General features: G+C 39.6%; 1 protein-coding gene across 1 annotated transcript in view; it reads left to right on the plus strand.

The window, feature by feature from the left end:
• Positions 1-17,500, plus strand: part of mycbpap (mycbp associated protein) — a 61,356-nt gene that overhangs the window by 26,402 nt on the left and 17,454 nt on the right. Inside the window, exons 2-8 of the mRNA XM_082162862.1 lie at positions 1,577-1,707; positions 2,663-2,831; positions 2,903-3,009; positions 3,456-3,633; positions 5,328-5,422; positions 6,332-6,485; positions 8,262-8,362. Coding sequence (XP_082018988.1) covers positions 1,577-1,707; positions 2,663-2,831; positions 2,903-3,009; positions 3,456-3,633; positions 5,328-5,422; positions 6,332-6,485; positions 8,262-8,362 — 935 coding nt within the window. The remainder of the gene's footprint in view (positions 1-1,576; positions 1,708-2,662; positions 2,832-2,902; positions 3,010-3,455; positions 3,634-5,327; positions 5,423-6,331; positions 6,486-8,261; positions 8,363-17,500) is intronic.

Genomic DNA, 17,500 nt, shown 5'->3' on the forward strand with positions numbered 1-17,500 from the left:
CTGTCAGTGTGTGAGTGTGAGTGTCTGTCAGTGTAGGAGTGTGAGAGTGTGTGTGTGTGTGTGTGTGTGTGTGTGTGTGTGTGTGTGTGTGTGTGTGTGTGTGTGTGTGTGTGTGAGCACATTGGGTCAGCTGGAGTCGGTGTGGAGTGTAGAGTGACTCACACTTGTCTCTCATCTGTGTGGGCTGCTCTTCTCTCTCTCTCTCTCTGTTTATTAAACACACACACATTTTATGTATTTTTGTTTTGGTGATGAAATAATAATAATAAAAAAATGTAATGCCTTACCACTAGACTGGGTTTTTTAAAAAACATTTTATTAATATTATATTATATTATATGTAAAATATTTATATACTATAAAAATTATGTGATTATTATTTTTATTTTGTGTATATTTTTTTCCTCCAAATTATAATACATTATATTACATTTAGAATATTTCTGTAATACAGTATAATATAATTTAAAATAATATTATAATTTGTTTTATTGCCCAAATTTAAATTTTATATTTAAAAAAAATATTGAATTTTTCAGTTTTTCCGAATCACATTTATATAATTTTTTACACATTTCTGTAATATACAATTAAAATGCATTGTTATATTGCAATAATGTTAATTTTAAAATGTTTAAAATGTAAAATGTTAAATTATATCCTATTTTTTTTATCTCTTTTTGGGATTTTTTTTTCCTTTTCTAAATACAAATAGTTGTATGATTAAAATACAAAAAATAGCCTGATTTAATTTATTCATTAATGGAAATTAAATTCCACAATGTTTTGTCACATCTGGTCGTTGAAGCTCGAGCTATAGACGTTTAACCGCTGGTTTGCAGCATTGTGTGTTTCAGTGCGCCCTCCAGGTGTTTCCAGAGCTGAAGCTGCTGTCATGTGTGATGGATTATGAGATATGATTATTTCCCCTCGTCACTTACTGACATTGACACCAGCAGCGCTCGTGCTTTCCCTTCTTTTGTTGATCTGTGTTGTGTTTTCTCCTGACAATAAGAGACGTTGTTTGTAGAACTGACACATTGTGATGATCCTGCAGCTGTGGGGTTGCAGAGTTTGTGTCGGATGGATCATGTGTGTCTAATAATGTTCGGAAAATGTTGAATATTTGATGAGGAAAGGAAATTCATACTATTTACACTACAGTTTAAAAGTGTGGGGTCAGTGAGATTGTTCATTTCTGAAGGATCATGTGACACTGAAGACTGGAGTAATGATGCTGAAAATACAGCTTTGATCTCAGGAATAAATTATATTTCACTATATATTCACATAGAAGACAGTTATTTAAAATGATAATAATATTTCACTATGTTTACTGTTTTGATTAAATAAATAATCTTAGTGAGCAGAAGAGACTCCTTACAAAATGCAAATTTTGCACTGAACACTATTTATTTCTTATTAAATGATTACAGCAAGTATTCATGGGCAAATGTCAGAAAATTCAACATTTCAAGTAATCAAAATTAGATATCACAGAATTACATGTCACACCGTGGTTCCCCCACATCTGTGGGTTTGTGCTCATCTCTTCTCTCCTCTCCTCGTGTGTCAGATAAGAAGCTCATGAGAAGCTGCGAGGAGATCTCATCCTCATCATCATGTGTGTGTGAGGAAGATCACAGCCTGGCTCTGAACGCACACGACATCCAGAGTCTGGCCATCACAGCACAAGACCTGGAGCGGGTGAGTATACACCCCCTACACACTCCGGCTCAGTGCTTCACACACACACACACACACACACACACACACACACACACACACACACACACACACACACACACACACACACACACACACACACACACACACACAAAGTCAATTCTGCTCACCCAGGCTGCATTTATTTGATTAAAAAAACAAAAAAACAGTAATAATATAATATTTTAAATAATATATAGTAAAGTGTAATTTATTCCTCCAGTCTTCAGTGTCACATGACCCTTCAGAAATCATTCTAATATGATGATTTGATGCTCAAAAAACATTCATTATTATTATCAGTGCTGAAAACAGTTGTGTAGAAAATGTTTTCAGGATTCTTTGATGAATAGAAAGTTCTAAAGAACAGTGTTTATTTAAAATATAATCTTTTGTAACATTATTAATGTCTTTACTGTAACTTTTGATCAATTGAATTAATCCTTGATGAATAAAAGTATTGATTTCTTTTATTTATTTCCCCCAAAAAATAAAATAAAAATTCTTACTGACCCCAAACTTTTGAACGGTAGTGTTTAATGTTACAAAATCGAGTATATTTCAGATAAATGCTGTTCTTTTGAGCTTTCTATTCATCATAGAATCCTGAAATACAAATGTAAATATCTTTTTTCAACATTGATAATAATCATTATGTTCAATTATTATCAAATGTTTCTTGAGCATCAAATCCACATATTAGAATGATTTCTGGAGGATCATGTGACACTGAAGACTGGAGTAATGATGCTGAAAATTCAGCTTTGACCACAGGAATACAATTACACTTTACAAATTGTAATAATATTTCACAATATTACAGTTATTTTTGTATTTTTAATCAAAGAAATGCAGCCTTGGTGAGCAGAAGAGACTTCCCGATCCATAACTTTTGACCAGTAGTGTCTAACATGTCTTGTTGCTTTATTCTGTGCAGCTGCGAGTCCCTAAACCACCCACTGATTCCCAGAAGCCCAAACCCATGACCCGTGTGTACGTGCGTAAGACACGCCCCCCAGACGAGGTCTGCAGAAAGGTCCGGGTTACCGTAGCGAGGCCCCTCCCACAAGACCACGAGACTCCGCCTCCCTCATTTGAATATGCAGGTAGGTGGGTGTGGCTTTGAGCAGGAAGTTCAGTGTGATGGATGTTTTTGACTCGCTCTCTGTGCCTGAAGGTCCCGGTGGGCCGCGGTTTGACACGCAGGGGATGGTGCTGCCCCACAGCATTCTGGGAAGCCTGGAGGATTTTAGGACAGAGATGCAGCTGCGAGGGGAGACGGAGGTGAGAGTCGTGGAAAGCGGAAATGGCACATCATTTTTCAAACAGGGCCTGACAGATGTTTGTGGTGTTTTAATAATGACTTTTCCCTGCATTATAGTTGCTGAATGAAATCCAATATTTGTTTCTTAATCATTTCGGGGTGTTGATTCCAAAGATAGCGCTGTTTTGCTCCAGCACGGCACTTTTTCTCTCAAAATATGGTTCATTTCGTTGCATTTTTGCTTTCGACAACCATTTGTATGGTGTCATATTGCCCCTATTGGCCAGAAAAAACGCCATAAAGACATGATTCATATCTTTCTCTTAGCAGGTACAACTTTCTGTTCAACTCTCAGATGATTTGCACACATGTGACATTATTTTATTGCCTAATCCTGATTTGAAGGTTATAATTATGGCCAGTGACAGAAGAATGTTTTCTGCTACATAAATGTTGTTCTCTTCAGCTTGTACAGCGGATTCCAGACGCACAGAGACTCCTCCCTCTAGTGGTGGAGACTGAGAAGGACAGCGATGATGAAGCCGAAGAGCTTCCAGAAAGGGGGCGGAGCCACCAGAGCCACGCCCTCCAGCACTGGTACCGTCACATGACCGAGAGACGCAGACAGCAGGACTTCATTTCACGTGAGTCCGTCTATCGTGTTTATCAGTAGTAGGGTTTTGGCCTTTCAAAATGTTTTTTAATGAAATACATTTTTAGTCTTTTAAATTAGCATCATCTAAATTTGATAATATCACTTTTAAATTTCATTCTGCTTTCAAAAGACTGGCCAGAAACTATGAGATTTATAGTGATTATTTAACTAAAACTAAAAACTGAGTTAAAGTTAATTTAATCAAAAAGTTACTATTGTTTTATATTCAACTTTTATTATATGTACCATTGTTATTTTATAGTGCCATAGAGAAGTGACCGATAGCTTCAGTGATCATAAAAGGAGTAAATCAGTCACAATTTGAATAAAAGTTTTTGTTTTTCAAGAGACTGTGTGTCTTCCTACTTTTTTCCATAATGTTAGGGAGTGGAAATGCTTAATAAATCAATAAGTGCTCCTCTGCTGCCATCTACTGGTTATAGTGTCATTTCATCTATTTCTTTTTTATAAAAGTGTTTGTTTTCCTACATCTTTAAACTTTTAGTTTTACAAATCATCACAATAAAAATAAAGAGTAAAAAGTATGAATTTCACTCTTAAAAGGTTGGACAAGCCCTAAAATGAATAATGTAAATAAAATAAAACCTTCTGCCACAATACCATGGTTACAGTCAGCATTGCTACATTAAATCCATGGTGAATGTTCCTGATTTGTGGATTGAAAAGCCTTCTGTAACTTGTTCATTCATGGCACAATGTTCCTCCTGCTTTCCACATCAGCGCTGTCTGATCTAATATGGTTTATAACAGAGAATTCTGTGCTGAAGTTAAGTGTTTCCCACTAGGGGTGGATCAATATATCGCAACGCGTAAATGCAACAATATGTGTCGTTTGGAGAGTGACAATGTGTGTTGTGTTGAGTTCACCCAAAATAAAACTTACTGTGAGGAAAAAATTCAAGTTTTCCAAGTTTTAGAGTCAGTACTACATTAAACTACTATATATAATGTATAAAAATGCAATGGGGGAATATTTGTGGGTCCTTATAATGCCAAATGTCTGATGTTACAAGTAAAAAGTGTCTTGCATTATTTTAAATAGGCCTATATCTAGTCAGAGTTCAAGCATATTTGTCTAAAATGATTCAGTATTTTCAGCTGAATCATGAATATTGTTATTCTGGCATCTCTACTGTCCTGTGCATTAGCTTATCATCACCAAGTCCAAGCCTGTTCATTTACACACACTATGTAGGATCACATTTAGCATTTTATTATTTGTCTTGGAGTATCGCAATAATATGGTATTGTGAGTTCAGTATCATGATATGTGTCATGACATGAGTGTATCGTTACACCCCTGCTTCCCACTAGATCTCGTATTTTCACGTATGTGTTAGATGTGTTGTGTTGAACTGCCCTCAGACCGCTGAAACAATGCACTTGACTCAAATGAGTCCTAAAAACAGTGTATCTGACGGGATGCGGCTCTTTATATAACTAGTCCTGCGGTCTGGTGTCCATCTATGGAGAAGCTTTGCTAAAGCGATGAGTCAGTAAAGACTGCAACCCACTCCAGACCGCATCAGAGGCCGTTTCCTATAGCGCCCTTACATCGAGCACACACTCTGACTCCACAGGCGGGGGGTTGTGTAACGGGATCATATCCTGTAATGATGATGTTCATCTGATTAAAAGCTCCGCACGCTGTGTGTGTTTCAGGGTTCCTGCAGAAGCCGGCGGCGTCTCTCCTGATGAACCGCTCCGGCAGATTCAGACGGATGCAGGAACAGAGGGATCTGATACACAGAGGACATGTGAGGCTCGCTCTTATACACGTGTCAGGTGATGAATCTCAGGCCTGTTCGCAGTGGACACGCTTCCCCATGCTTCTGCTTTGTGTTATATCACAGCATGTGGGCTGAGATAAATCATCTGGAAGTGTTGAATCACTCAGTTTTCCCTGCTCACGATTGTTTCCTGATTCTAGGAAGGAGTTATCGGTGTTGCTTCTTATATGTAGTGCTGTAACAGTGCAGACCTGTCCTGCAGAAGCTTCCATTCACGAGGACTCATTTCACTGACACGCTGGAACAAAGACAGAACAAAAATGCACTGAGATTTACATTTGTTCTGGTGAATCTTGATCTGATGTATTTCCTAAAAATAAAAATAATTCTAGGCTTAATTATATATTTAGCGTTCAACAGATTGTGATCTGGAAGATTTTGTTTTTGAAAGAAGTCTCTTCTACTCACCAATTGGATCAAAAATACAGTAATATTGTAAAATATTTTTACAATTTAAAATATATTCAGCATCAAAAGGACGAGAAGATTTGCAGGAAAAGTAGTTTATTTCCAAAAATAAGTCAAATCAAGTCATTTTTATTTAAATAGTTCTTAATAAGTTGATTAAGAGCAGCTTTACAGTGATAAACAGGGAAATAGTGACTCAATGATGCAAACAGAAGAAGAAAAAAAAATTTCCTGTAAAGTAGCTGTAAAAACACAATAGACAAAATTGTGAAAAAAGACAATATGTGACAAAAGTCACACATAAAGGCTAATATTACTCATTAATAAAGTGTGTATCCTCAATGCACTGTAAGTCAGTTTGGATGAAAGCACATAAATATAAAGTCACAGTGTTTGATGAGCTGTCCTGCGTTCAGCATGTTGCTAACGCTCCAGGCGTGTTCGTGATGTGTGTGTGTGTGTGTTCAGCAGGGTCGGCGTGTGGGCCGTGAGTTCTGGAGTCTCCCGCAGCGTTACGGAGACGAGATGAGCGGGATCACAGCCACTCTCACACAGAGCGAGAGAGGAAACCCTCCAGACGTCACACGCATCGGACACACGCTCGCCACGCGCCTCGAGTCAGGTGACCTTTCAACACGCTTCAACGTGTTTCCATTCCAATGCACTGATGTAAACACACTCTAGTCTAGTGTCTTGTGTCTTTTACATCATGACACGGCGCTCTAAAACACGAGGCTCAAGTCAAAATCAATTAAATTCAACTTTTAAAAGTTTTCCCGATTCCACTGCCCGTGTCTCAGTGTGAACCAGCCCTTAACTCTCATCTTTACTTCATCGGAACGCTTTGACACTTGATGACCTTTGTGGCTCTTGCTATGTGAAAGGGTTAAACAGTCACACTCCTCATGGCCCACCATAGAAATGAATGGGAGATAAAAAATGAGTTATTTTGGAGGTACGATCCAGCCAAACCAGCCAAAACCGGTTCAAATCAGCCACGGTGCAGAAGGAAACTCACAGCAATGAAGGGGTTAACTGAAAAATATTTATATAATTGAAAAAAACGATGGATTAATTAATTGTACTGTAAAAATTAACATATCCTCAAAATATAAAATAAAAAATAGTATTGAACTAAAATAGTGTTTGAGGTGTTTGGCCACTTTTGAGTGTGACTCAATGTTTTTTTCATTTATTAACCCTATAAAGCCCACTGTATCTTATCTGATACATGCTTTCTGTCTCTGACTGATAGCTCACACTTTCTTAACAAACGTAAAGAGTCTTTAATAGTAGAGACGTCCACCTTCAGCTCGTGCTTCACGTGTCTTTGATTTTCATAAAGTACATGTGAGAATGACTTTGATATTGTTTAAGATGAACACTTGCTGGACTGAAGCAGATGTGCACTCGATAATTTCATAGAAACATCTGCAGTTGTCAAATATGATTCATCAGGCTCTGGATGAAGGGTTATTTGTTCATCTCTCAATCATTGCAGTGATTGCATTATGTTTTAAAACTACAAAGCTTTGATCATACATTTGCATATTATCTTACTTAGACATTATTGGCAGATATAGAGGTGGCTGATATTTATTATGATGATTTATTATGATATTAATGCAGTTTATGTAAGTATCTGCTGTACTGTTATAAATATCTAGAATTTTAATTCACTTTTTGTCCGTATAAATATCAGCATCTGCACCAAATTGCATATTTTTGCTCAGTTTGCCATATTCTCACTATATCAGACTATATTAGCCATAAAAGCCTGATGTATGAAATATGATACTCAGCAAAAAACACATTTTTATTATTATTTTTTCATTTAATCTAAAGGTTGAAACTCTTCCGTTTAACAAGTTCGATTTTTCCGACTATTTCAAATGTCAGGCTTAATTAAATTTCACATTTAAAAACATATTTACATTGTCTTCAGAACGGCATTGGAGCAGTTTCACAGCCTGTGTTGTTGTTCACACACGTGTCAGAATCAGGCATTTCTCATCGACGTTACATAACCACCACAGCAGCAACAGACGGCACACATGCGTCTTGAGGAAATCAACATTTTTCACATAAGTTCATATGTAATCTTGTAATCTTGTCTCTCAGATTAATGCCTTTATGTATAACCTGTTGATCATGAGAACTGAACCCAGTGAGGGTCTAGGCTATTAAGTGAATGATGTGAGATCAGACTGGTGTTGATTGCCGTCTGGAGTCGACTCTTTGTAATGAATAACAAGGTAATTTGCAGATTGATTCCGTCAAAGGAAAGGAAATCAGTTTGTCTGCCTTTTCATCAATACACCATCGCCACATACATAACACACAGATTGCAGGAGAGCTAGTGCAATTCTCCCTGAATGTGTTTGTGGTGTGTTTATAGGTAATGATGTGTGTGACGCGCTCAATAGCGGCTGGGATCAGAGTCTGTACCTTCAGCAGCGACTTCATCAACTCAAGGACACGCGGAGAGACTTCAGTCCTGTAAGACACATACACTCATTCTTGTACATCTATCTTTATGAGGACTTTCATTGACACAATGCAATCTCTAGCCGCTCACCCTAACCTTACCCATCACAACTAAGTGCCTAACCCGACCCCTAAACCGACCCTTAACCTCATTATAACCTTATCCCTAAAACCAAGTCTTGACCTTCAAACAGGCCTTTAAAGGCTCTCAGAAAGTGAGGACGTACACATGCTCACACACACACACACACACACACACACACACACACACACACACACACACACACACACACACACTCTCTCACACACGCACACACACACACACACACTCACATACATGTATAGTTCCAGAACGCAGGCAAAACCAGGGTTAACACCAACTAAAACACTATTCAAAACATTTCTGTTTAGTGAAATAAAGCTGAAATAAAATAAAATATAAATATTAGTTGAAAAGCTTAAACTAAATAAATTATAAACTGTAAATAAAAACTGAAATAAAAATAAATGAAACCTAAATAGCAATATTTTAAAAAACAAATAAAATGAAATTATGATTTTTTTTAAATAATATGTTAAAAGATTGTATGAATAATTACAACATATTTTTTTAAATTTCTTTAACTCACCAAAAATAAAATAATTTAAGCATTTTTTAAACTTTTTTTTTTATATATAAGTTATGAGATTCAACTAAATTTGATGGAAAAGCTCAAATATAAATATTAGTTTAAATCACCAAAAAATAAATGAAAACTAAACCTGAAATAAATATAAATTAGAACTAAATAGCAATATAAAAAAAACTACAATGTAAGAAATATGATCAATGGCAACATGTTTTACATTAATTTAACTTTTCAAAATAATTTAAGCAATTTCAACTCCAGTTACACGAGATTTAATTAAACAAAAATTAAGTCTTTTTTTTTTTTTTATAATTTAAGTTGAAATTACTTTTACAGGCAATTAAAAAAATGTAAAGTAGCAACTGAACTTACTTTTTTAAGTTCAAATACGTGGATATTTTTAACAGTGTAAACTAAAATAAAAATACAAATATATGAAAATAAAAGCTATTTCAAATGAGGGTGAAACAACATCATTTAAAAGATGAATGAACCTAAACCGACCCTGAGCAGAACATGAGTGTGTTAGTGAGTGCACTCGTGCTCACACCACTGAAATCCACAGTTCATGTGCACCTCTACTTTTCCTGAGGGAGATCGAAGCGCTGGCGAGGCAGTGGAACATTAGCTCATGTTGTGCTTCTGCGTGTCAAACAAAAGAAGATGTCTGAGCTTTAATCTTTATTTTCTGCTAGTATGAAGCTTATAAAACACACATAGAAAGCAGAAGCTAAACTATCTACAGAGTTTCAGACTGAATTTTGAATACAGCACTGCACTGAACTCACTGAAAACAGTGTGTGAGACAGACTGAAGATGTGCATTAGCGGGCGGACGCGGTGTGTGTGTGTATGTGTGTGTTTTCGGCACTGAGAACACGAGTGAAACGTGCTGCCGGTAAAAGCCTGAACCGGAGCCGCTTCAAAGACTTCAGCCTCAAACATTGTTCTTTCACCATGTGAGTTCACCTCAAACCAGCTCCTTCTGCAGGTGTTACACACACACACACACACACACACACACACACAAAGCCAGATCTGATGGTGTTGTTGTTGTTGTTACTGTGTGATGTGTATTAGTATTCAGCAGCACATGTTCCCATCAGCCCCGGAGAGCAGATCCGTGCATCTCCTGCAGTCATTACCATTATCACTGTCACACAAGCTCTCGCACAGGGACAGAGACTCTCACACACACACACACACACACACACACACACACACACACACACACACACACACACACACACAAACACTCTCTCGCACCTTTGAGTTCATAAAAGCTCAGGTGAGTAAGAAACACTCAACAAACACGGTGAGTAATGTCTTGTCCTGTTATTATCATGCGTTGCGTCTGAATGCGTTGTTGTTTTTGGAGCTCTATCGATTTGATTTATAATTCTTGATTTTTCTCTTTAAACTCGCTTACAACGAAAATGTTCTACTTTTCCTCACTGAGAACCACTACTGCTCAAACCTCATAGTTACAACGCGGACTGTTGAGCAGACGCGTCTCAAGCCTATTAGTGATCCAACGCTGCATACTCTTAAAGGTTACGTCCGTGGATCACGGCTGAACGCGTCTTCTCCACACTCACTTACAAACAAACATTATTATTATATTTTTTTTTTTTTTCTCACCTATCGTGCGTCTACTCTACACCCCTACCACAAAAAAAAAAAAACGCATTATATCCAAGACTTCAGTCATAAATTAGTATTAATATTGATAGCATCACTGGTAGCTTCGTTGCTAATTCACTGTTCATCTGTTAAAATGGCGAATATATCAGATGTAAGTAGTCTACCGCTTGGTGCAGGTGAGGACACATTTGAGCTGCACGCACTGCAGTCTGAGCTGGAAGCTGTTGAGAAACAGATCCACAACCTTTTATTGAGACAGGCCGAGCTGAGAGACCGGTGTTTGGCTCTTGAAACATCACGCGCCGATGCACACAAATCAGTGTTTAACGTTACTAACCCGCTGACTCCGACCGCGTCTACTCCATGCGTTCCTCAGCATCGGTCGCAATCAGCCATGGTCTCGTTCACTCCGGCTCCAACACGCCACCACGAAGCCTGGGTGGTTCCGCAGCGGAAGACGCGAGTCAGGTTTAGACCAAGACTTTCTCCGACCCTCCCGGTTTTCGAGTTATCCACACAAAACCGCTTCTCCCCTCTACGCGAAACAGAACGCGATGCTGTGATCATCGGCGATTCCATCGTTCGGCATGTACACGCTACGTTAGGTAAAAGTAAGGTGCACAGTCACTGCTTTCCTGGTGCTCGTGTTTCTGAAATCGCTGCTCGCGTTCCCGAGATCCTGAACGGTGACGAGCGCGTCGGAACTGTGGTCCTGCACGCGGGAGTGAACGACATCAGGCTGCGCCAGACGGAGATTCTGAAGAAAGACTTCAGGAATCTGATCGATACGGTACGCAGCACATCGCCTGAAACAACGATCATTGTGTCAGGACCGCTTCCCACGTACCGATTAGGGCATGAAAAGTTCAGCAGATTATTTGCGCTAAATGAATGGTTAATGTCATGGTGCAATGAGCAGAAACTGCTCTTTGTAAATAATTGGAATCTGTTTTGGGAGCGTCCTAGGCTTTTCCGTGCTGATGGCTTACACCCAAGCAGATTCGGAGCGGCTCTTCTGTCAGATAACATCTCTAAAAAGTTAAATACCCTTTGACTAGTAACCAAAAGTCCAAATCATAGTCTCTGCTGCACCAATTCAACTGATATAAATACTAGTGTAGAACATTGCATAGAAACCGTGTCTATTCCTCGTTTAGTGAGATCAAATAATAAATCTACTGCAGGATCTAGGAAAAATCTAATTGTTATTAAAACAGAAAATGTTGCTATTAGTAAACAAAAACTATTTCTAAAGCTAGGTCTTCTAAACATTAGATCACTCACACCTAAGGCAGTTATTGTAAATGAAATAGTCACAGATAATAGCTTCGATGTACTTTGCCTTACTGAAACCTGGCTTAAACCAAATGATTATTTCGGTATTAATGAGTCTACTCCTCCTGGATACTGTTATAAGCATGAGCCCCGTCTGATTGGTCGTGGCGGAGGTGTTGCAACCATTTATAGAGATATTCTAAATGTTACTCAGAAAACGGGTTATACGTTTATTTTGTTTGAAGTACTTGTACTAAATATTACGCTCTTAGATGTTAGAAAAACATCCCTATTATCTCTAGCCTTGGCTACCGTATATAGACCGCCAGGGCCTTACGCTGATTTCCTAAAAGAGTTTGCAGATTTTCTCTCAGACCTATTAGTCAATGTCGATAAAGCATTAATTGTTGGAGATTTTAACATACACGTAGATAATCCAAATGATGCGTTAGGAGCTGCGTTTACAGATTTATTACATTCATTTGGGGTCAAGCAAAACGTCACCGGACCAACACATCGTCTTAATCATACACTCGATTTAATTATATCACATGGAACCGATCCAACCGATATAGATATCATTCCACAAAGTGATGAAGTCACTGATCACTACATGGTAACTTGCATATTACGTACTGCTGTAATATGTCATGCGGCGTCGCGTTATCAACCAGGCAGAACAATCCTCCCATCCACCATAGATAATTTCTCAAATTGCTTATCTAATCTGTCTCAGCTGCTGCCTGAACCCAAACAAACAGATGAACTAGAAGAACTAACTAGCACTATGAGCACCATTCTCTCTAGAACATTGGATGTGGTTGCACCTATTAAATTAAAAAAGGTCAGAGAGAAAAATAAAGCACCATGGTACAATAATACTATGCATGTTTTAAAGAGAGAAACCCGTATTTTAGAGCGTAAATGGAAACAAACTAATTTAGAGGTCTTTAGAATCGCGTGGAAAGACAGTATGTCACGTTATAAAAAGGCCCTAAAAGCTGCCAGGGCTGAGCACCTCCGCAAACTAATAGAAAACAACCAAAACAATCCAAGGTTTTTATTTAACACCGTGGCTAGACTAACAAATAAACAGACGTCACCCGAACAAAATATCCCGTTACAGTTCAGTAGTAATGATTTCATGAACTTCTTCACTGAGAAAATAGAAAGCATCAGAACCCGAATTTTAAACGTTCAATCTTCAATCGCGCCTTATAATTCAGCTTCAATTATCACCCCGAAAGAACAATTACAGTGCTTTATAACTTTAGAACAAAAAGAGTTAAATAAACTTATCACTTCATCTAAAACAACAACATGTTTATTAGATCCTATACCAACTAAACTACTGAAAGAAGTGTTACCTGTAGTGGAAGAGCCTCTCCTCAATATTATTAACTCATCTTTATCTTTAGGTCATGTTCCAAGAACATTTAAACTGGCAGTTATAAAACCTCTCATTAAGAAACCACAATTAGATCATAATAATCTAGCAAATTATAGACCCATTTCAAATCTTCCATTTATGTCTAAAATATTAGAAAAAGTGGTGTCTGCTCAACTGGGCTCTTTCTTGCAACAAAATGATATCTATGAAAAGTTTCAGTCTGGATTCAGACCGCATCATAGCACTGAAACTGCGCTCGTTAAAATCACAAATGATTTACTTTTAGCTTCTGACCAAGGCTGTATCTCAATACTAGTTTTACTTGATCTTAGTGCTGCGTTCGATACTATAGATCACACATTACTCTTAGATCGACTACAAAATTATACTGGTGTTCAAGGACAAGCATTAAGCTGGTTCAAATCATACCTATCTGACCGCTACCATTTTGTCTATTTAAATGGAGAAAAATCGATCATAACTCCAGTAAACTATGGAGTGCCGCAGGGATCTGTGTTAGGCCCTCTGTTATTTTCAATATATATGATGCCACTTGGAAATATTATAAGGAAACATGGAATTAGTTTCCATTGTTATGCTGATGACACTCAAATATATATTTCATCACGGCCGGATGAAAACGCTAAATATTCCAAATTGACAGTGTATTAAAGATATAAAAGATTGGATGACGCGTAATTTTCTTTTATTAAATCCAGACAAGACAGAGGTAATACTTATCGGTTCAAAAAACCGCCCACAAAACCTCGCACAATACAACTTTAACATCAGAATCAGAAAGAGCTTTATTGCCAAGTATGCTTGCGCATACGAGGAATTTGTCTTGGTGACAGTAGCTTCCAGTACACATACAATATAAAGTGACAAGACAAGTGACAAGTAACATAGGTATAAATAAAAAATAGAAAAAATAAAAATAAAATAAAAATAAAAGATTATAAATTATAAATATATATAAAGTTATAAGGTGCTATAATGAAATGTCTGAGGGAAGTATTGCACATGTTTGTTCCACAGTAGGGGAACATTTAAGTGTTCATGAGGTAGATGGCCTGGGGAAAGAAACTTTTCCTGTGTCTGGTTGTTTTTGTGCTCGGTGCTCTGTAGCGTCGACCAGACGGTAACAGTTCAAACAGAAAGTGTGCTGGGTGTGACGGGTCCAGAGTGATTTTGCGAGCCCTTTTACTCACTCTGGATGAGTGCAGTACTTTGAGTGTGGGAAGGGTAGTGCCAGTGATTCGCTCAGCAGTCCGAACTATCCGCTGTAGTCTACGGAGGTCGGTTTTGGTAGCAGAGCCGAACCAGACGGTGATGGAAGTGCAGAGGATGGACTGGATGACAGCTGAGTAGAACTGTACGAGCAGCTCCTGTGGCAGGTTGAATTTCCTCAGCTGACGCAGGAAGTACAGTCTCTGTTGGGCTTTCTTCACAATAGAGTCTATGTGAGTGTCCCACTTCAGATCCTGAGAGATGGTGGTGCCCAGGAACCTGAATGACTCTACTGCAGTCACAGTGCTGTCCATGATGGTGAGTGAAGGGAGTGCAGGGGGGTTTCTCCTGAAGTCCACGATCATCTCCACTGTTTTGAGCGTGTTCAGCTCCAGGTTGTTATAACTGCACCAAAGAGCCAGCTGCTCCACCTCCTGTCTGTACGCAGACTCGTCACCGTTCCGGATGAGTCCGATAACAGTAGTGTCGTCCGCAAACTTCAGGAGCTTGACAGAGGTGTCTTTAGAGGTGCAGTCATTTGTGTACAGGGAGAAGAGCAGTGGTGAGAGAACACATCCCTGTGGAGCACCGGTGCTGATGGTGCGGCTGTCGGACGTGATTTTGCCCATTCTGACTAGCTGTTGTCTGTCTGTCAGAAAGCTGGTGATCCATTGACAGATGGAGCTAGGTACAGAGAGCTGGGTCAGTTTGGTCTGGAGCAGTGATGGGACGATGGTGTTGAAGGCAGAACTAAAGTCCACGAACAGAATCCTTGCATAGGTCCCTGGTTTGTCCAGATGTTGTAGGGTGTAATGCAGTCCCATATTGACCACATCATCCACAGACCGGTTTGCTCTGTAGGCAAACTGCAGGGGGTCCAGCAAGGGTCCAGTGATGTCCTTCAGATATGCTAACACCAGTCTTTCGAATGACTTCATGGCCACAGATGTTAAGGCAACAGGTCTGTAGTCATTGAGTCCTGTGATCTTTGGTTTCTTCGGGATTGGGATGATGGTGGAGCGTTTAAAGCAGAAAGGGACTTTGCACTGCTCCAGTGATCTGTTGAAGATCAGTGAGAAGATAGAGGCCAGCTGGTCAGCGCAGGTTTTCAGACAGGCTGGTGAAACACCGTCTGGGCCTGGTGCTTTCCTTCTCTTCTGTTTCCTGAAGATCTGACGCACATTATCCTCACTGATCTGAAGTGCAGGGGGGGAGGGGAGGGGGATGGCTGGAGGTGTTGATGGCTGTGTAGAGAGATGGTCAGGGCGGGTATGGGGTGTTTGATCGGGGGTCTCAAATCTACAGTAAAAGACATTCAGCTCGTTCGCAAGATGCTTGTTGCTGTCGATGCTGGGGGATGGTGTCTTGTAGTTGGTAATGTCTTTCAGGCCTTTCCACACTGATGCAGGGTCGTTGGAGGAAAACTGGTTTTCCAGCTTTTTGGCATAGCTCTTCTTAGCCACTTCAATCTCCTTTGTCAATGTGTTCCTGGCCTGATTATACAAGATCCTATCCCCACTCCTGTAGGCATCTTCTTTGACCTGACGAAGCTGTCTGAGTTTTGGTGTGAACCATGGTTTATCATTGTTGAATGATAAGTAAGTCCTGGTAGGGATGCATAAATCCTCACAGAAACTGATGTATGATGTTACAGTCTCCGTGAGCTCGTCCAGATCGCTGGCAGCAGCTTCAAAAACACTCCAGTCAGTGCATTCAAAACAGGCTTGTAAGACCTGCTCTGTGTCGTTGGTCCATCTCTTTACAGTCCTTATTACTGGCTTAGCAGTTTTAAGTTTTTGCCTGTAAGTTGGTAGAAGATGAACCAGGCAGTGATCGGAAAGTCCTAGAGCTGCTCTGGCGACGGAGCGATATGCATCCTTTGTTGTGGTGTAGCAATGGTCCAAAATATTATTGTCTCTGGTGGGGCATGTAATGTGCTGTTTGAATTTAGGCAGTTCACGTGTGAGTTTTGCCTGATTAAAGTCTCCGAGAATGATAAGAACAGAGTCCGGGTGTTGTTGTTCTGTTTCTGTGATCAGATCAGCCAGCTGTTGCAGCGCCGTACTCAAGTGTGCTTGCGGTGGAATGTAAACACTGATGAGAACGAGCGAGGAAAACTCCCGCGGCGAGTAGAACGGCTTACAGTTAATGAAAAGCACTTCCACATCAGGACAGCACATCTTCCTTAACACAGTTACATCAGTACACCACCTTCTGTTGATGTAAAAGCATGTCCCACCACCGCGCGTTTTCCCCGTTGACTCCATATCGCGATCCGCTCTGAACAGCTGAAAGTCCGGTAGATGTAACGCGCTGTCCGGAATGGCTTCGTTCAGCCAGGTTTCCGTGAAACACAGAGCAGCAGAGTTGGTAAAGTCCTTGTTTTTGCGTGAGAGCAGAAGTAGTTCGTCCATTTTGTTAGGGAGAGAGCGGACATTCGCCAGATGGATGCTAGGCAGCGCCGTTCTGAATCCGCGCTGCCTGAGCTTAACGAGTGTGCCGGCTCGCTTCCCACGCCTGCGCGTCTTATACTGTTTCCACAGTGCAGCGGCGCAACCGACGACAATGTTCCGCAAAACGCCAGAAGAATCAAAAACTGGTTGGTGATCAGTTGGTGTGCACTGCCGAATGTTCAGCAGTTCGTCCCTGGTATAACTGATAGCGAATGACAAACATAAAACAGGACAAACTAACAAAAACAGTGTAACAACTGGAGAGCTCAACACCGAGGCAGCCATCCGCGGCGCCATCTTGGATGAACATCATAGGATGTCCTGTTACTTTATCCTCTACAGTAAAAGACCTGGGTGTTATACTCGATTGCAACCTGTCTTTTGAAAATCATATTTCATATGTTACAAAAACAGCCTTTTTCCACCTTAGAAACATTGCTAAGCTACGTAATATGCTATCAGTTTCTGATGCAGAAAAGTTAGTTCATGCATTCATGACCTCGAGACTGGATTACTGTAATGCCTTATTA

This window comes from Leuciscus leuciscus (genome assembly GCF_965113295.1).
Source record: "Leuciscus leuciscus genome assembly, chromosome: 3".
NCBI classification, from domain to species: Eukaryota; Metazoa; Chordata; class Actinopteri; order Cypriniformes; family Leuciscidae; genus Leuciscus; species Leuciscus leuciscus.